Source organism: Mauremys reevesii, linkage group 22 (assembly GCF_016161935.1).
Source record: "Mauremys reevesii isolate NIE-2019 linkage group 22, ASM1616193v1, whole genome shotgun sequence".
Classification (NCBI taxonomy): Eukaryota; Metazoa; Chordata; order Testudines; family Geoemydidae; genus Mauremys; species Mauremys reevesii.
In genome coordinates this window covers 24,288,340-24,308,113 of record NC_052644.1, presented here as the reverse complement: position 1 = coordinate 24,308,113, position 19,774 = coordinate 24,288,340, and the positions used below count along the sequence as shown (strand labels likewise).

The 19,774-nt window shown below is 70.6% G+C and overlaps 2 protein-coding genes across 2 annotated transcripts in view; both read right to left on the bottom strand.

The window, feature by feature from the left end:
* L1CAM (L1 cell adhesion molecule) overlaps positions 1–7,446 on the bottom strand; it is a 28,392-nt gene extending 20,946 nt beyond the window's left edge. The window contains 5 exon segments of the mRNA XM_039510503.1: positions 164–351; positions 428–533; positions 798–812; positions 2,136–2,292; positions 7,397–7,446. Coding sequence (XP_039366437.1) covers positions 164–351; positions 428–533; positions 798–812; positions 2,136–2,217 — 391 coding nt within the window. The 5' untranslated portion in view covers positions 2,218–2,292; positions 7,397–7,446.
* An 8,982-nt stretch (positions 7,447–16,428) lies between these two features.
* SSR4 (signal sequence receptor subunit 4) lies at positions 16,429–19,460 on the bottom strand. The gene is made up of 6 exons (XM_039510502.1): positions 19,256–19,460; positions 18,438–18,556; positions 17,609–17,683; positions 17,209–17,298; positions 17,029–17,094; positions 16,429–16,590 (listed from the first exon to the last, which is right to left on the bottom strand). The coding sequence occupies exons 1-6, from the start codon at positions 19,311–19,313 to the stop codon at positions 16,486–16,488; spliced, it is 513 nt and encodes a 170-aa protein (XP_039366436.1). The 5' UTR covers positions 19,314–19,460; the 3' UTR covers positions 16,429–16,485.
* Between the last annotated feature and the right edge of the window lie 314 nt (positions 19,461–19,774).

The following is a 19,774-nucleotide window of genomic DNA, read 5'->3' as shown; positions in this document are numbered from 1 at the left end:
AGTGAGGGGCGCCGGCAGGCTGGCGGGGCTGCGGGGCGGGCGGGCGGGGCGCCGGCGGGGCCGGGCTCGGGGGGCTGCGGGTCGGGAGTGAGGGGCGCCGGCGGGGCCGGGCTCGGGGGGCTGCGGGTCGGGAGTGAGGGGCGCCGCCCGTGGGGTCACTCACTCTCGGCGATGACGCGGATCTCCGGCCCCATGGCCGTGCCCAGGTCGTTGCTGGCGTAGCACCGATAGACGCCCTGGTGCCGCCCTGCGTTGCTGTTGTTCACATACAGGGTCCCTGAGCCCTCGACGACCGTCACCCCGGCCTCCTGGCGCGGGTCGAACCAGCGCCCGCCCTTCGTCCAGCGGAACCTGCGGGGAGGGGAGGAGCTCGGGCAGCCCCGGGCTTGGGGGCCCGGGGGCCGGGGAGGGGGAGAGGGGTCTGTACTCACTCGAGGGGGTCCCGGTGGCCTCACACCGCAGCACAATGTCGTCGCTGGGGAACACGACCAGCTTCTCCGCCGGCTGCTCTGTCATCTCCGGGGGCTGCCGCACTGGGGGGGCGGGGGGGCCGTTACAGAGACTGAGGACCCAGCAAGCTGCTCTGCCCCACCCCCGCCAAGCTTCCCCAGGATCCCCCAATTCCCCCTCCCCGAACTCTCCCAAACTTCCCCCCAGACCCCCCCAGTCTCTCTCCTGACGGATCCACAGTGGCCCTGGGGGTTCTTGGTAAAGGGGGTGAGTGTGCAAAGCCACAGCCCGCGGGTGCCCCGACCCGGCTCCGCCCCCCGGACGCCCCGTTTCACCCCAGGACTCACGGTTGTGCATCTCGTCTGTGCCGCCGGTGGGGAGCAGAGGGGAGAGACACAGAGAGACATTAGCTGGTGTCCCATGTGGGCTGCGTGGGTGTGAGCGTGCAGAAGTGTGCAAGGCAGGCTGGCCAGAGCGTGTCCATGGTTGCAAGGTGGGGTGTGCTGGGAGACCCGAGCGGGCACTGGAGCGTGTGCCAGGTGAGCTGGCGCGAGGGCTGGATGGTGCTTGGTGAGTGAGCGGAGGGGGTGGGGAAGGGCGAGCGTGTGACCACACGTGCGAGGGGCAGGTGGGGCTCGGCGCTCATGGGAAGCAAGGGGGGACTGTACATAAGCGAGTGTTATAGCGAGCGAGGCACAGAGAATGATTGTGCACTGCGGCATGAAGAACCGTGCAAAGTGTGCCAGCGTGAATGTGCAAAACCATCCCCTGGATCAGACCCATAGAGTCCTCCCCTCCAGAAGCTCCCCCACCCATGGGTTTGGCACAGGCAGATACACCCCATTGCAATACCTGGAGCCCGGTCCGTGGTGCTGACTAGCTACAGCCCATTGCAACACCTGGAGCCCTGTCCGTGGTGCTGCCTGTAGCTACAGCCCATTGCAACACCCGGAGCCCTGTCCGTGGTGCTGACTAGCTACAGCCCATTGCAACACCCGGAGCCCTGTCCGTGGTGCTGCCTGTAGCTACAGCCCATTGCAACACCTGGAGCCCTGTCCGTGGTGCTGCCTGTAGCTACAGCCCATTGCAACACCCGGAGCCCTGTCCGTGGTGCTGACTAGCTACAGCCCATTGCAACACCTGGAGCCCTGTCCGTGATGCTGCCTGTAGCTACAGCCCATTGCAACACCTAGAGCCCTGTCCGTGGTGCTGCCTGTAGCTACAGCCCATTGCAACACCTGGAGCCCTGTCCGTGGTGCTGCCTGTAGCTACAGCCCATTGCAACACCCGGAGCCCTGTCCGTGGTGCTGACTAGCTACAGCCCATTGCAACACCTGGAGCCCTGTCCGTGGTGCTGACTGTAGCTACAGCCCATTGCAACACCTGGAGACTTGACCATGGTGCTGCCTGTAGTGACAACCCATTGCAACACCCAGAGCCCTGTCCATGGTGCTGACTGTAGCTATAGCCCATTGCAACACCCAGAGCCCTGTCCATGGTGCTGACTGTAGCTACAGCCCATTGCAACACCCGGAGCCCTGTCCGTGGTGCTGACTGTTGCTATGGGATGAAAATTGGACTGTACCATGGCAGGGTAATGGGAGGGATCCACCATCCATGGACACCTGGACTGCCCCACTTCTGGCTCAAGGGGGGGGAAGGACCCAAACCCCGCAGCTACTCACACTCCTTGGGGATGGTGAGGGCTGCGGCCAGGCCCAGCAGCAGGGGCCAGAGCCGGAGCAGCCGGCCCCGCCTGGGAGCCATCCTCGCCGGGGGCTGGGGCCCCTCAATCCGGGCAGTGCTGGCTGGGGGGCGCCGCGGGTCACTCCCTGCACCTGGCTGGGGGAGAAGCACCATCACTGAGCGAGACCCAGGCGCCGCCCCTCCCCCACATTCCTGCACCGTGAGACCCCCCCACCCCCACCAGGCAATTACCGGGCTAAGGGGCTTATCTTGTCAACCCAGCGGGATCCCCCCAGCCCCTCCCCTCCCCCCAGCAGGAGACAGACGGGTGGACGGACGGACACGGGAACAGATGGAAAAGCGCCGGCAACGGGGGAGGGGGCATGAATTATTAATAGGGAAGAGGAGAGGAAAGATGCTCCTCACTCCCGACCCGCAGCCCCTGCCAGCCCAGCCCTGCCCCCACGCAGCCCTGCCGGTGCCCCTCACCCCTGACCTGCAGCCCCTGCTAGCCCAGCCCTGCCCCCCCCAGCCCTGCCGGTGCCCCTCACTCCCGACCCGCAGCCCCTGCCCCCCCCAGCTCTGCCGGTGCCCCTCACCCCCGACCCGCAGCCCCTGCCAGCCCAGCCCTGCCCCCACGCAGCCCTGCCGGTGCCCCTCACTCCCGACCCGCAGCCCCTGCGAGCTGCACCAACTGTGCTGTTATTAAACATTCAGCCCCAGGGTGGGGACTGGCTGGCTGAGGGGGACGGGGAAGGGGGCACGGGGCCGTCCCATCCAGGGGGTGCTGGCTCCCATCCGGCTGCACGATAGGAAGTAAATTTGTTATCAAGTCAGGGATTCTTAGCTGAGTGTGTCTGGGGGGGGCTGGTTGTTATAGTGGGGGGGGCTGGGAGCCCGGATGCCTGGGTTCTCTCCCCGGCTCTGGGAGTGGGGTGGGAGGAGGCAGCTGGTCCCAAAGCTCTGGGCCCGGACGAGTTGGCTGCAGGCTTCCCGTCATTGTCTGCTTGGAGTTGGCACCATTCTGGGCACCAGCACCGGGCACCACCCCCGGGAGCCACCATGTCCCAGAGGCAGATGGAACCAGAGTACGGGGGGGGGAGCAAAACCTGGAGCAGGGGCTCCCCCCAGCTCTGCCGGTGCCCCTCACTCCCGACCCGCAGCCCCCGCCAGCCCAGCCCTGCCGGTGCCCCTCACTCCCGACCCGCAGCCCCTGCTAGCCCAGCCCTGGGCCCCACAGCCCTGCCGGTGCCCCTCACTCCCGACCCGCAGCCCCCGCCAGCCCAGCCCTGCCGGTGCCCCTCACTCCCGACCCGCAGCCCCCGCCAGCCCAGCCCTGCCGGTGCCCCTCACTCCCGACCCGCAGCCCCTGCCCCTCCAGCCCCACCGGTGCCCCTCACTCCCGACCCGCAGCCCCTGCTAGCCCAGCCCTGCCGGTGCCCCTCACTCCTGACCCACAGCCCCTGCTAACCCAGCCCTGCTCCCCCCCGCAGTCCTGCCGGTGCCCCTCACTCCCGACCCGCAGCCCCTGCTAGCCCAGCCCCGCCGGTGCCCCTCACTCCCGACCCGCAGCCCCTGCTAGCCCAGCCCTGCCAGTGCCCCTCACTCCCGACCCACAGCCCCTGCTAGTTCTATGGTTGGTTTATCAGAAAAAAACATATTCCAGCAGCCGTGGAGTTAATGAGGCGAGTGACAGAATCTGTCTGAGGCCCCCTGAGCAGAGGGAGAAGGGGGGGGATGGGCCGGGTTGGGGGGGGGATTGTCCCCAAGGTCTCTGAGCTCCCCCCCCCCCCACCAGCCACTTGTAAACTCCTCAGGCATGAAGAGAGACCCCAGGTGTCAGACATCTGACCCCCCCCCCCGAGCCAGCCAGTCCCTGCCCTGGGGCCGGGTGGGAGCCAGCGCCCCACAGAGGGGCCACGACCCTGCCCCACTCCCCACCCCCCGGATTTGGTGTCTGCAGCCCGGGTCCAGTCTCTTGGCGGGGGGGGGGCTCGCAGCAATTTAGGGATTTCCCACGTCATGGGGATCCTGCTGCTGGGGGGCTCTGGGGTTCGGCGGGTCACACCTCAGGCTCTGAGCCATGAAGCAAGTGAGGGGGTCGCGGGGGAGGCAGGGGGCACCGGGCGTGTTCCCGAGGGTGGGTGGGCTGCAGGGGGTGGTGGGTGTCACAGCCTGGAGGGTGTTGTGGGAGGTATCGGGGTTGTGGGGGGTGTTGGGCGTATCCGGGGCAGTCGGGGGGGGGGTTCGAGGCGAGCGCCAGGCGCTGTCCATTGTGCATCTCCCCCTCCCCTCAGACACCACTGCTGCATTTCCTGCATTTCCACGGCAACCAAGAGGCACTGGGATACTGGTCCACAGTCACCTTGACCCCACCAGAGCCGGGAGAGAACCCAGGAGTCCTGGCTCCCAGCCCCCCCTGCTCTAACCACCAGCCCCCCCACCCCTCCCAGGGCCGGGGGGAGAACCCCGGAGTCCGGGCTCCCAGCCCCTGCTCTAACCCATCAGCCGAGAGAACCCAGGAGTCCTGGCTCCCAGCCCCTGCTCTAACCACCACCACCCCCCCCCCTCCCAGGAGGGGGGGAGGAGAACTCCTGAGTCCTGGCCCTGCCCCACCCCCTCCCAGAGCCGGGCAGCAAAGGGTTAAGGGCTCTGAAGCCCCCCAAGGACCCCTCACCCCAGAAGGACCCAATTCAAACCCAGCACCAGGGAAAAATGAGACAGGGAGAATGGCAGGGGCGGGGGAGGGGAGGGTGCTCCTCACTCCCGACCCGCAGCCCCCGCTAGCCCAGCCCTGCCCCAACAGGCGCCCATTGTAGCGGCTGGGGGCTGGGCCCGGGGTCAGGCCCCGGCTGGACAGCGGAAGTGCGGGGGTGGGGCGGCTCTTGGCCTGGACACAAACGGGTTCTTGTCTCAGTGTCACGGGCCGGATGCCCGGCCGGGCGGGGGGGAGGGGGGGAGCCAGAAACCGGGAACCCAGGGTGTGGGGATCCAGCTCCATCGACTCCTGGCTCCCAGCCCCCACTGCCCTCCCAGAGCCGGGAGAGAACCCAGGAGTCCGGGCTCCCAGCCCCCCTGCTCTAACCACCAGCCCCTGCTCCCCTCCCAGAGCTGGGAGAGAACCCAGGAGTCCGGGCTCCCAGCCCCCACTCCCCTCCCAGAGCCGGGAGAGAACCCAGGAGTCCTGGCTCCCAGCCCCCCTGCTCTAACCACCAGCCCCCACTGCCCTCCCAGAGCCGGGAGAGAACCCAGGAGTCCGGGCTCCCAGCCCCCCCTGCTCTCACCACCAGCCCCCACTGCCCTCCCAGAGCCGGGAGAGAACCCAGGAGTCCTGGCTCCCAGCCCCCACTCCCCTCCCGGAGCCGGGCGAGAACCCAGGAGTCCTGGCTCCCAGCCCCCACTCCCCTCCCGGAGCCGGGAGAGAACCCAGGCGTCCTGGCTCCCAGCCCCTGCTCTGACCCACCAGCCCCCACTCCCCTCCCAGAGCCGGGAGAGAACCCAGGAGTCCTGGCTCCCAGCCCCCGCTCTAACCACCAACCCCTCCCGAGCCAGGAGAGAACCCAGGAGTCCTGGCTCCCCCCTCTCACCCACCAGCCCCACTCCCCTCACAGAGCCGGGAGAGAACCCAGGAGTCCGGGGTCCCAGCCCCCCCCCACACACGCTCTAACTCAGTAACCGGCTCTGACAGGTCACCCTGCCTTGGGCAGTGCAGGCGCGGGGGCGGAGGGGCAGGGGGGCAGTGTCACGCTGGGCCCTGGGCCCTGTGCTCCGGGGGGGGCGTCTCCACACAGCAACCCCCCACCAGGCTGATGGGGCCAAACCCCACCCATCGCCGCAGCCAGGTCCCCTCTCCTGCCCGGACTCCTGGGTTCTCTCCTGGCCCTGGGAGGGGAGGGGGGTCGGGTGGCCACGTCCCTGTGCAATCCCCTCCCCCCCCACGTACCCAGAGCCAGGTGTTCCCCCCCCCCCGCTAATTTGCCTGCAGCTCATATGGAAATTCCCCTCCCCCAAGCACCTGCCACGACCCCACCCTTCGGGCGGGGGGGATGGGATGGGATGGGGGGAATCTCAAGGGCCCAACCTCTTCTCTGTCTTCACTTTCAGACCCCCCCCCAGCAGACAGGCCCAGTGAACCTCTGGGGGCTGCGGGTCGGGAGTGAGGGGCGCCGGCAGGGCTGGGGGGGGACAGGGGCTGAGGGTCGGGAGTGAGGGGCGCCGGCAGGGCTGGGGGGGGACAGGGCTGGGGGCCCAGGGGCTGCGGGTCGGGAGTGAGGGGCGCTGGCAGGAGCTCCCCCCGCCCCACACAAATTCCACCCCCTATTTACCAGTGCCTGGGTGGGGGAGGGGAGCAGCCAGCCTGGCCCCCCCATCCCATTCCCAAGCTCTGCTCCCCGGGACGCCCCCCCCAGGCGCACACACAAAGTTGGGGTGTCCGGGGGGTCTGTCTCTCCTGCCCCCCATGTGCTGGGGTTAGGGGCTGGGGGAGGGTGGGGGGATTCCAGGGGATTTGGGGGGCTGGGGACTCTAGGACAGGACCAACGGCCCCAGATCCCCCCCCCCAACCCACACAAAGGCCACACCCAGCCCTGGCTCCTACCCAGCGCAACGCAGAACCCGCACATCACAACCCAGAACATACAACCCACAAGTCACAACCCGCAACCCAGCCCAACACCACACAACCCAGCCCAACCCACAACATGCAACACCACACAACCCACAACCCGCCACAACACCACACAACCCACCACAACACACAACCCACAACATGCAACACCACACAACCCACAACCCGCCACAACTCCACACAACCCACCCCAACACCACACAACCCACAACCCGCCACAACACACAACCCACAACATGCAACTCCACACAACCCACAACCCGCCACAACACACAACATGCAACACCACACATCACAACACACAACCCGCCACAACACCACACAACCCAGCCCAACACACAACATGCAACCCACACATCACAACACGCAACATACAACCCACAGGCCAGACACAACACGCACCCCACAGACACGGAACACACAACACCGGCCACACCCAGCCCACACTCACAACCCCCCACCATCCCCGCCACGGACACGCCGCTGAGCCCCGCCTGGCAGCCCCCGTCTCCCCACACACCCCACTGAGCCCCTCCCCCCGCAGGAGCCCCCTCGCCGCTCCCAGCGGGTGCCGGCCCGGGACGGGTCCGGGGGGGCAGGAGAAGCCGGACCCCCCCGCGCCCCAGCCCCTACCTGAGCCCGAGCCGCTCCGCTCCCCACTGCGGCTGCAGAGCCTGTGACATAATCCGGAGTCAGACCCCTCCCTCCGCCGCCCCTCCCCCAGCGCCCGGCCCCTCCCTGGGCGGGGGCTGGGAGCCAGGACGCCTGGGTTCTGCCGGCTCTGGGAGGGGGATCCCCACATCGCGACCCCAGCTCCCATCTCGGCTGCGTAATTCCGGGGGAAGGGGCGATGCCCTGCCTGGAAACGGAGCCGGGACGGCGGGGGCTGCGGGTCGGGAGTGAGGGGCACCGGCGGGGCTGCGGGTCGGGAGTGAGGGGCACCGGCAGGGCTGGGGCTGCGGTCGGGAGTGAGGGGCACCTGGGGCGGGCGGGGCTGCAGGTCGGGAGTGAGGGGCACCGGCAGGGCTGGGGGCGGGGGCTGCAGGTCGGGAGTGAGGGGCACCGGCGGGGCTGGGGGGGCGGGAGTGAGGGGCACCGGCAGGGCTGGGGGGTATTTCCCGGTACTTGCTGCTGGGGAGGGGCAGTTTCTGGGAACACAGAGGGGACCGTCCAACTCCCAGGGGATGCTGGGAAATTAGATTCTTCACCCCCCCCCCGGACTTTCCATGCCCTCCCCGGCCAGTCCCAGTCTCCCCCAATACTCCCCGCCCCGCTCTAACCACCAGCCCCCACTCCCCTCCCGGAGCCGGCGAGAGAACCCAGGAGTCCTGGCTCCCAGCCCCCCCTCCCCTCCCCTCCCCGAGCCGGGAGAGAACCCAGGAGTCCGGCCGCTGGAGGTGCGGGGGGGGGGTTCGCCTGCTGCCCAAGAGGCTCCAGACGGGGCCCCGCTGCCCGCTCAGGGTGGGAGGCTCTGTGGGGGGGGGAGGGGAACAGAGACTGGCCCCTGAATTACCCCCCCCCCCAGAGGGGTGACGCAGCGAAACCTGCCCTGGTGCAACTGGGGGGCTGGGCCGGGGACCCCAAGGGGGGCCTGGGGGGGCCGTGACGTCACCCGGCTCCCTGCTGATAGATCAATAGATAATGTGAATTGTGCTTCGCTTGATGCGAAATGCGCCAGGACCTGCTGGCGGGACCGACCGTAAATATTGCGCAGCCCGTGGCCAGGGGCCCCCGGCTGCAAACCCTGCACATCCGCCGTATCGCTGTGCCCCCTGCCCCGCCTCGGGGCGTCGCCCCCTGCTATGAACCGGGGGGCACCCGCTCCGCTCCGCTGCTCCGCTCACACTCCGTCTCTGTGCCTCCGGGGGGAACGGGCCAGCTCCGGGGGGACGAGCCCTTTTGGCTAACACTGCCAATGATCATCAGGGCAGACAGCCCCCCCCAGCCCCCGCCCCCACCTGCCGGTGCCCCTCACTCCCGACTCGCAGCCCCTGCCAGCCCGGCCCTGCCCCCCCGCAGCCCTGCCGGTGCCCCTCACTCCCGACTCGCAGCCCCTGCCAGCCCGGCCCTGCCCCCTCGCAGCCCTGCCGGTGCCCCTCACTCCCGACTCGCAGCCCCTCCCAGCCCCCGCCCCCACCTGCCGGTGCCCCACACACCCCACTCGCAGCCCCGGCCCGCCCGGGCCAGCCCCCGCGCAGCCCAGCCGGTGGCCCTCACTCCCGACCCGCAGCCGCTGCCAGCCCAGCCCTGCCCCCGCAGCCCTGCCGATGCCCCTCACTCCCGACTCGCAGCCCCCTGCTATCCCAGCCCTGCCCCCCCCAGCTCTGCCGGTGCCCCTCACTCCCGACTTGCAGCCCCTCCCAGCCCCCGCCCCCACCTGCCCGTGCCCTCACTCCCGACTCGCAGCCCCTGCCAGCCCGGGCCTGCCCCTCGCAGCCCTGCCGGTGCCCCTCACTCCCACTCGCAGCCCCTGGCAGCCCGGCCCTGCCCCCGCGCAGCCCTGCCGGTGCCCCTCACTCCCGACTCGCAGCCCCTGCCAGCCCGGGCCCCCCAGCTGACAGAGCAGGTCCTCTGCAGGCCAGGGCCCGCCCCAGCTCGGGGGGGTCTGGTAGGGCTCGCCCCACCCCTGCAGGGCAGAGCCAGCCTTGCCCCCGCCCTGGGGTGCGGCAGAAGCCCCCCAGGCTGAGGGTTGCTAGTGGTGCAGGGGCTCCCCCCGCTGGCCGGGGGGGGCAGCTGGAGTGGGAGGTTGAACTCTGCGTGCGCCTCAGTTTCCGCTGTCCGGTTAACTGGCGGCGGGGGGGGGGGTTGCTTTGCAGAGACCCGGCCCACGTGTGAAGGGGGGGAGCAGCTGGCAGGAGACGCCGGGGGGTGGGATCTTCGGAAACCCCCCTGCGCTCACACGGCCGCTGGAGCGACTCTGGCTCCAGGAACGTGGGGGACGGTTCCCTTGTGGGGCCCAGAGGGTGGGGGAGCCAGTGGCTGCCCCCAGGAATCATGCGCCCCCAAGGGGGCTGCCCCAGATCTGGGACAGCTGGGGGTCCCCCACACCCCTGACGAGTGGCTGGGTGTCCCGGCTGCCCCCGAGGGAACAAAGTGACCCCCCCCCCGCCGCCCATGCCCAGCGCCTGGCAGAGAGGAGCGGCCCAGCCTGGCTCGTAGCCGCCGGGCGACCAGGCCGCCCTGAACGGGGCCAGTTCCTTCCAACCCGGTCCCGGGCTCGGCCTTCGCCGCGTCCTGCGGCAGGGAGTTCCCCAGGTTGGTGCGCGGCGGAGAAACACGTCCTGCTGCCGCTTCGCTCCAGTGGGTGCCCCTGGTTCTCGGGCTGGAGTAAACGACGCCCCCGTCTCTACTTCCCGCCCCCTGCGGCGGCCCCCGGCGGCCCCGCCGCGCGGAAAAGGCCCAGGCCCGTCATCTTGCCTCCCGCCGGGGCGGCTCCACCCCCCCCCCCCGACAGCAGCTCTATGTCCTGACGCGGCTCCGGGCCCCATTGCCCTTGTCTGACCCGTGCCCAGGTCCGTGGGCCCCCCCCGCCCGCAGCGTGCAAGGTGCTGGCTCGTCTCTCCCGCCCCCCAGCGCTGCCGCTGCGCGTGGGGCAGTTCAGCGAACGGGCCCCAGGGGCGCCACCGTCTCACTCCACGTGGGACCAGCTCGTGTAGCTGCAGCGTTGGGGGATGGGGCCCGCGGGGCGTTTAGCACCAGGAATTTCAGCTGCCCTGGCCCGGCCTGGCAGGTCCCAGGTGGCTCGTCGCAGGGGCCGGGGGTCCCTGTGCCCGTCCTGGTAGGTCCCAGGTGGCTCGTCACAGGGGCCGGGGGTCCCTGTGCCCGGCCTGGCAGGTCCCGGGAGGCTCCTGGCAGGGGCCGGGGGTCCCTGTGCCCTGCCTGGCAGGTCCCGGGTGGCTCCTGGCAGGGGCCGGGGGGCTGGGGCCGGGGGTCCCTGTGCCCGGCCTGGCAGGTCCCGGGAGGCTCCTGGCAGGGTCCGGGGGTCCCTGTGCCCGGCCTGGCAGATCCCGGGTGGCTCCTGGCAGGGTCTGGGGGTCCCTGTGCCCGGCCTGGCAGGTCCCAGGTGGCTCGTCGCAGGGGCCGGGGGTCCCTGTGCCCGTCCTGGTAGGTCCCGGGAGGCTCCTGGCTGGGGCCGGGGGTCCCTGTGCCCGGCCTGGCAGGTCCCGGGAGGCTCCTGGCAGGGGCCGGGGGTCGCTGTGCCCGGCCTGGCAGGTCCCGGGAGGCTCCTGGCAGGGGCCGGTCGTCCCTGTGCCCGGCCTGGTAGGTCCCGGGAGGCTCCTGGCAGGGGCCGGGGGGCCGGAGCCGGGGGTGGCGGTGCCCGGCGTGGCAGGTCCCGGGAGGCTCCTGGCAGGGGCCGGGGGTCCCTGTGCCCGGCAGGTCCCGGGAGGCTCCTGGCAGGGGCCGGGGGTCCCTGTGCCCGGCCTGGCAGGTCCCAGGTGGCTCGTCGCAGGGGCCGGGGGTCCCTGTGCCCGGCCTGGCAGGTCCCGGGAGGCTCCTGGCAGGGGCCGGGGCTCCCTGTGCCCGGCCTGGCAGGTCCCAGGTGGCTCGTCGCAGGGGCCGGGGGTCCCTGTGCCCGGCCTGGTAGGTCCCGGGAGGCTCCTGGCAGGGGCCGGGGGGCCCTGTGCCCGGCCTGGCAGGTCCCGGGAGGCTCCTGGCAGGGGCCGGGGGGCCCTGTGCCCGGCCTGGCAGGTCCTGGGAGGCTCCTGGCAGGGTCCGGGGGTCCCTGTGCCCGGCCTGGCAGGTCCCGGGTGGCTCCTGGCAGGGGCCGGGGGTCCCTGTGCCCGGCCTGGCAGGTCCCAGGTGGTTCGTCGCAGGGTCTGGGGGTCCCTGTGCCCGGCCTGGCAGGTCCCGGGTGGCTCCTGGCAGGGTCTGGGGGTCCCTGTGCCCGGCCTGGCAGGTCCCAGGTGGTTCGTCGCAGGGGCCGGGGACTCACCTCGAGCCGCTGGAGCAGCCCCAGGCTTTGGCATCTCCCCGCTCCCCCTGGGGGACGATGTTCCCTAGGCCGGGCCCAGCGCAGCCCCTGGGGGGTGTGATGAAGTGGGACTGTTCGCACTGGGGGCTGGGAAGCCCCCAAAATGGACCTAACCGGGGGGATCCTGTTATCTGTGCCTGCAAGACCTGGGTTGGACTGTGTTCCTGTTGTTCAATAAACCTTCTGCTTTACTGGCTGGCTGAGAGTCCTGGTGAATCGGCAGGGAGCCCGGGGGTGCAGGGCCTGGCGCCCCCACACTCCGTGACAACTGGTGGCAGCGGTGGGATCGGCGGCACCCCGCGAACGGCGCTTCCTGCAGTAAGTGACTGGGGAGCAGGAAAACGAAGGGGCGATTCACCCCTGGGCGAGTGTGGCCAGAGAGCAGGACTTTGCAGTAACAGGGTCCCCTGGGGGATCACAGCGAGCGAGCCCAGGGGCGGAGGAGTCTGCAGCTCGACCCTGGCAGGGAGGGGGTGACCTCAAGGACTGGCACACGAGGGGTCCCCCTGGAACCCGTGGGGAGCGGCGAACACCCCGGCCTGTGAGCGGCCAGCAGGAAGATGTATTCCCAGAAGCGCAAGTGTGAGCTGGTGGAGCTGTGCAAGCAGGGGGGGCTGCGCCATGGGAAGCTCCCCAAGGCCCAGCTGATGGCCCGGCTGGAGGAGAGAGATCGCAGGAATGAACCGGTCCCTGTCTCTGAGGGAAGCAGCCGGGCAGATGCAGCGCAGGCACCAGTGTCTGTCCCCGCTGGGAGGGGTCAGCCGGCCGCTGAGGGCATCCCGAGACCCCCCACCCCTAGGCGTAGGGGGAGGGGGAGCCCAGCTACGGAGGGCACCGTGACCCCCCCGGCCAGCAGGGGATCGTCCCGGCGATGCTCGGCCTCCGTGGAGCACAGGCGGCTGGACTTGGAGAGGGAGGTCAAACTGATGGAGATGGAGGACCAGCAGAAGCAACGTGAATTCGAGGAGGCCCAGCGCCAGCAGGAGCGGGAGGAGAAGCAGAAGCAACGTGACTATGAGGACAGGGAGAACCAGCGTAAACATGAGCTGGCCCTGGCCCAGCTGAAAAGCAGGGAGGCCCCAGCTGCGGTGAGTGAGGGGGGGCCCAAGCCTACAAAGAGCTTCGATATGAACTTCCTGGCCCCGCGTAAGGAGGGGGAGGACATAGACACCTTCCTGACGGCCTTTGAGAACGCCTGCGAGCTGCACCAGGTTGACCCCGCAGACAGGATCCGGTGCCTCACCCCCTTACTGGACCCCACCGCCGTGGAGGTGTACAGCCGAATGAGAGGGGCGGAGGCGCGGGACTACAACCTGTTCAAAGAGGCCCTGCTCCGCGAGTTTGGGCTGACCCCGGAGATGTACCGGAAGAGGTTCCGGGGTCAACGTAAGACCCGGGAGGTCACATACCTGCAACTGGTCAACCGGGCGCAGGGGTACACCCGCAAGTGGACGGCTGGGGCCCAAACCAGAGAGGACCTGCTTGACCTAGTCGTACTGGAGCACCTGTATGATCAGTGCCCAGCTGACCTGAAGCAGTGGCTGATGGACCGGAAGCCGGAGAACCCGCAGCATGCAGGCCGGCTGGCCGACCAATACATGGACAGTCGGGCGGGGGATGGCAGGGAGGAGTCTCGAAGGAGCAGATCTGCCGCAACGCAGAGAGAGAGTCACCATGGGACCTCCCAGAAGGAGCCGAGGGAGGGCCCCCACCAAAGGGAAGCATCTGGCGTCAGGTCCAGCCGCCCCCCTCGAGGGGACCCACGAGACATGGGCTGCTATCAATGTGGCCAACCGGGCCACGTACGGGGCCAGTGCCCCAAGCTCCGGGACAAACTGAGCAGACCAACCCCACACCGGGTCAACTGGGTAGAGACCCAGCCGGATGAGGAGCAGCGTTCGCAGGAAAGGGGGGTGGGCCGCGTACCCCCTGCGAAGGAGGGAGGGGGGCCCCGGGTCGGCCCCTCCGAGGGGCTGGATGCTCCCCGCCCTGAGTTTGGGGTTTACAGGGTAGGCACAGGGCTGCCCCTCCGGAGCGAGTGCCTTGTTCCCCTGGAGGTAGACGGGAAGGAGGTCACTGGGTACTGGGATACGGGCGCAGAGGTGACGCTGGCCCGGCTGCAGGTGGTGGGCTCAGGTCGGATGGTGCCCAACACCTACCTGACCCTGAGGGGTGTGATCGGGACCCCATTCAGGGTGCCTGTCGCGAGGGTACACCTAAAGTGGGGGGACAAGGAGGGCCCCAAGGACGTGGGGGTGCACCCACATTTGCCCACGGAGGTGTTAATGGGGGGGGATCTCGAGGACTGGCCCAGTAACACCCGGGGTGCCCTGGCCATGAACCGTAGTCAGAGTCGACGCAGGGCTCTGCACCCTGACCCCGGGGAAGGTTCTCTGCCCGGGGCACCGGACCCTGACCCGGTGGGGAGGGAACGCCCAGGGGCACGGCCCAGAGAGGCTGTGGCCCCAGACCCAGCCGGGGAGAGAGGACAGATCCCCGCCCCTCTGAGTACCAGGCCGCGGTGCGGGGAGACCCCTCCTTGCGGAGGATAGGGGACCTGGCCAGCCTCGGGGGGGGGACAGACCATGGGACGAGGTGGCCGGAAAAGGTTCCTGTGGGAGAAGGGGCTCCTGTACCGAGAATGGGCTCCCCCAGGGAAGATGGAGTCAGGGGGGATCAGGAGGCAGCTGGTGGTACCCCAGGAGTATCGCCACCAATTGCTGTGCCGGGCCCATGACATTCCCCCCTCAGGGCACCAGGGAGCCTGGCGTACCCAGCAGCGGCTGCTGCAGAACTATTACTGGCCTGGGGTCTTTGCCCATGTCCGGCAGCACTGCCGCTCCTGTGACCCCTGCCAGAGGGGGGGGAAGGCCCGGGACAGGGGGGAGATGGCTGTAAGGCCCCCGCCCCGCCCTGAGGAGCCTGTCCGGAGGGGGGCCAGGGTCAGAAGGGCGGCTCTGAACCGAGAGAGCCCGAATCCCAGCCCCCCAGCCTGGAATGTGGGGAGAAGGCCCCAGCCCAGGGTGCACCCCAGGGGTACTGGGGTGGGGAAAGGGCGCAGGCGGCATAAGGCTTCCCCCCTGCAACCTGCAAGTGCCCTCGAGTCCCCCCGACCTACAGGGGGGCAGGAAACTGGGATGACCTGGGGTAACTCTCCCCCCAGAACGGGGGGGACCCTGGGGCAGCCATGGGAATGTAGGTGGGTTCGAACTTCCCCAGGTCACTGGCTGGAGTGACCCCGCTCAGTTCAGTCTCGAAGGGGGGGGGTGACGAGGTGGGACTGGTCGCACTGGGGGCTGGGAAGCCCCCAAAATGGACCTAACCGGGGGGATCCGGTTATCTGGGCCTGCAAGGCCTGTGTCCTGTCGGCTAATAAACCTCCTGCTTTCCTGGCTGGCTGAGAGTCCTGGTGATCGCAGGGAGCCCGGGGGTGCAGGGCCTGGCGCCCCCCCACCCCGTGACAGGGGGCACCACTGCCCGCGCCCCATCGCCAAACCGAGCGCCCCGGGGCCCCGATCCGCACGGGAGGCCCCGGCCACGCGCTCGCTGAGCCCCCCCGAGAATCCTACTAGATTGGGGAGGTGCCATTTCCTGCCGCTGCCGCCAGCGAGCTCTGCCCCGGCCGGCCCCACGGGCCCCTCGCCCCCCCAATTCACCCCGGCCGGCCCCACGGGCCCCTCGCCCCGTGTCACCCCGGTCAGCCCCACGGGCCCTCGCCCCACCCCGTGTGATTCCCGATTCACCCCAGCCAGCCCCATGGGCCCCTCGCCCCTGGCCGGCCCCACACCCCACCCCGTGTGATTCCCGATTCACCCCAGCCAGCCCCACGGGCCCTCGCCCCATGTCACCCCGGCCGGCCCCACCGGCCCCTCGCCCTGCCCCCCATGTGATTCCCGTGTCACCCCGGCCGGCCCCACGCGCCGCCCCACCCCGTGTAATTCCGTGTCACCCCGGCCGGCCCCACACGCCCGCCCCACCCCACCCTCGTGTAATTCCCGTGTCACCCCGGCCGGCCCCACGCCTGGCCCCCGTGTAATTCCGTGTCACCCCGGCCGGCCCCACGCGCCTCGCCCCACCCCGTGTCATTCCCGTGTCACCCGGCCAGCCCCACGCCCCGTGTCATTCCCGTGTCACCCCGGCTAGCCCCACGCCGCCCCGTGTAATTCCCGTGTCACCCCGGCTAGCCCCACACGCCGCCCGCCCCGTGTAATTCCCATGTCATCCCGGCCGGCCCCACGTGCCCCTCGCCCCGTGTAATTCCCGTGTCATCCCCAGCTAGCCCCACGCGCCTCGCCCCACCCCACCCCGTAATTCCCGTGTCACCCCAGCTAGCCCCACGCGCCCCTCGCCCCACCCGCCGTGTGATTCCCGTTTCCCCCCCGGCCTCGGGTCTGTCGCTCCCTTTGCGAAGTTCTGTGCGAGGGCGTCAGGCTGCTGGGCCCCCCCCGGGGCTGTTAATCTCCTTGTTACCAAGCCCCTAACTCGAGCCCGCCCCGTGCCCCCCCGCAAGCAGGGCGAGCCGAGCGGGTGCACAGGGTTTATTGGGCGCCAGCGGGGGATACACGGGGGGCCCGGCCCCCCCGCCCCGCGCTGCCCCCCCCCAAGCAGGGCGAGCCGAGCGGGTGCACAGGGTTTATTGGGCTCCAGCGGGGGACACGGGGGCCCCGCCCCCCCCCAAGCAGGGCGAGCCGAGTGGGTGCACAGGGTTTATTGGGCGCCAGCGGGGGACACGGGGGCCCCGGCTCCCCCCTCAGGCCTGGATGCTCCCCTTGGCGCTCAGGGCCAGGTAGTAGACGAGGAGCCCGATGGCGGCAGCCAGCACCTCCGTGGAGACCCAGGGTCCGCTCCAGGCGCCCTGCGGAGACGGGGCTGGGTCAGCCGCCTCCTCAGCCCCAGGCATGGGGCTGGCTCAGTGACCCCCACCAGGCCCGGCCCCGGCCCCAGCCCGCCCCCACACAGCCCCGCCCCAGCCCGCCGGTAACCCGCCCCCGCCCCGCCCCAGCCGCCCCAGCCCCGGGGGTAACCCGCCCCCAGGACCCAGCCCCGCCCCAGCCCGGGGTAACCTCCCCGCACACAGCCCGCCCCCAGCCCGGGGTAACCCACCCCGCACACAGCCCGCCCCACCCCGGGGTAACCCGCCCCCCCGCCCCAGCCCCGCCGTAACCCGCCCCCAGCCCCGCACCCAGCCCGGGGTAACCCCCGGACGCAGCCCGCCCCCAGCCCGGGTAACCCCCGGACACAGACCCGCCCCTGAGCCCGGGGGTAACCGGCGCCCAGGACCCAGCCCCCTCACCCTGTGATCCACACTGACTGTGAACAGGGCTCGGATCGCCGACACGTCCTCGTTGTTGCGCTGGGCCTGGGGGGCGAAATCGGGTGTCAGTTGCAGGTCCCACAGCCCATCCCCAGGCAGCAGAAACCGGCCCAGGCCCCCAGCCCGCAAACACCCCCCCAGGCCAGAGCCAGCCCTCACCTTGCGCAGGGCGCTGTACGATTCCTCGTCAAAGAACTTCACTTCATAGGTGCCGGACCGGGCGGCCCTGTGCTCCATGCTCCAGGAAACCTGGGGACACCTGTGAGAGCGTCCCAGCCCCCACCCACTGCCCTCCCAGAGGCGGGAGAGAACCCAGGAGTCCTGGCCCCCAGCCCCCACCCACTGCCCTCCCAGAGGCGGGAGAGAACCCAGGAGTCCTGGCCCCCAGCCCCACCCACTCCCCTGCCAGAGGCGGGAGAGAACCCAGGAGTCCTGGCCCCCAGCCCCACCCACTGCCCTCCCAGAGGCGGGAGAGAACCCAGGAGTCCTGGCCCCCAGCCCCCACCCACTGCCCTGCCAGAGGCGGGAGAGAACCCAGGAGTCCTGGCCCCCAGCCTACCTGGTAGCGCCCCACGTCCTGCCCCCGGGTGACGGGGAACTGTTTGCCGTTGACGTCAGCATAGAGGGCGACATTCTGGGGAGAAGAGAGAGTCTAGCACCGGGGGGGGGGGGCGGGGCCACCGCAGAACCCCCACCTCCTCCACCCCCTTCCCCATCCCTGCTCCATGACTGGCCGTGCCCCCCACAGCACCCCCCCATCCCACCCCCACAGTGGGGATGTTGAATGGCCCTGGCCAGATCCTGCGAGGTCAGCTCCCCAGGGACCAGCCCCCCCCATCTCTCTACCCCGCCCAAGTGAGAACCCAGGCGTCCAGGCTCTGGCCAGGTGAGAACCCAGGCGTCCGGGCTCTGGCCCCCCCATCCCTGGCCAGGCGAGAACCCAGGCGTCCGGGCTCTGGCCAGGCGAGAACCCAGGCGTCCGGGCTCTGGCCCCCCCACCCCTGGCCTGGCGAGAACCGAGGCGTCCGGGCTCTGGCCAGGCGAGAACCCAGGCGTCCGGGCTCCGCCCCCCCACCCCGGCCAGGCGAGAACCGAGGCGTCCGGGCTCTGGCCCCCCCCCCCCTGGCCAGGCGAGAACCCAGGCGGCCGGGCTCTGGCCCCCCCTGGCCAGGCGAACCGAGGCGTCGGGCTCTGGCCAGGCGAGAACCCAGGCGTCCGGGCTCCGCCCCCCCACCCCGGCCAGGCGAGAACCGAGGCGTCCGGGCTCTGGCCAGGTGAGAACCCAGGCGTCCGGGCTCTGGCCCCCCCATCCCTGGCCAGGCGAGAACCCAGGCGTCCGGGCTCTGGCCAGGCGAGAACCCAGGCGTCCGGGCTCCGCCCCCCCGTACCTGCGCCCCGTTGCGGCAGGTGAGCGCGATCTCCACCACGAAGACGCTCTCCGAGGAGATGACGGCGTCGGCCGTGGTGTAATAGGACGGGACCATGGTGGGCTCCGGGCATGTCTCAGCTGTGGGGTGGGGGGAGGAGTGAGAGTCGGCTCCGCCCCCAGAGCCCCCTGGATCCCAGCCCCGCCCCTCTCTGGCCCCGCCCCTCTGACCCCACCCCCAGAGCCCCCCTGGATCCCAGCCCCGCCCCTCTCTGACCCCACCCCCAGAGCCCCCCTGGATCCCAGCCCCGCCCCTCTCTGACCCCACCCCTGAGCCCCCTCGACCCCAGCCCCGCCCTCTCTGGCCCCGCCCCTGGCCCCACCCCAGAGCCCCCTCGTCCCCAGCCCCGCCCTCTCTGGCCCCGCCCTCTGACCCCACCCCAGAGCCCCCTGGATCCCAGCCCCGCCCCACTCTGGCCCCGCCCCTCTGACCCCACCCCCAGAGCCCCCCTGGATCCCAGCCCCGCCCCTCTCGGGCCCCTGGCTCCCAGCCCCGCCCTCTCTGACCCCGCCCTCCAGCCCCGGATCCCAGCCCCGCCCATCTCTGACCCCGCCCCTCGCTCCCAGCCCCGCCCCTCTCTGGCCCGGCCCCCAGAGCCCCAGATCCCAGCCCTAAGACCCCACCCCACAGCCCTGCCCCTCTCTGGCCCCGCCCCAGAGCCCCCGGATCCCAGCCCCGCCCCTCGCTCCCGGCCCCGCCCCGCGCCCGGCCCCGCCCGGCGCCCCGCGGGGCTCACGGGGCGGGGTCTGAGGGGCCGGGCAGGGGGCGGGGTCCGGTACCTCTGGCCCCGCCCAGCGCCGCGGCCGCCAGAAGCAGCGCGATCCCCGCCAGCGCCATCGCCGCCTGTGGCCGAAGAGCCGGGGCCGCCGCGCGCAGCGTGTCGGGAAAGCGCCTTCCGCCGCCAGCCAATCAGCAGCGCCCCCAGCGCGCCACGTGACCCAGAGCGGACGTGGCTGTAGCGCCCCGCGAGAGAAAATGGCGGCCGGGATTCATCTAGCGCGGGGCGGAGCGAGAAGAGACGCCGGGTGACCACGGGGCCTGCGCCGAGCTAGAGCTCGCGAGATTTCCACGGAAATTCGAGAAATAAAATGGCCGCCGAGACGTCTTTTGCGCGCCCGCGGACGAGAAAAGGCGCGGTCCCCTCAGTGCGCACGCGCGCTCCGCCTTCTCGCGAAGCCTCCCTACCAATCACAGAGACTTCCAGGGACAAAATGGCCGCCGAGACTTATTTGCCCCCCAAGGAGCGAGAAACAAGCCAAAGGGCCGTCAATGCGCATGCGTCTCTCAGGACGGCTCGA

Coding starts and splice junctions, on each gene's coding strand:
- SSR4 (XM_039510502.1), bottom strand. CDS start 19,313: ATGGCGCTGGCGGGGATCGCGCTGCTTCTGGCGGCCGCGGCGCTGGGC. Junction 18,557..19,255: donor GGCGCTGGGCGGGGCCAGAG/GTACCGGACCCC, acceptor CCCACCCCACAG/CTGAGACATGCCCGGAGCCC. Junction 16,591..17,028: donor CAGTCAGTGTGGATCACAGG/GTGAGGGGGCTG, acceptor CCGTCTCCGCAG/GGCGCCTGGAGCGGACCCTG.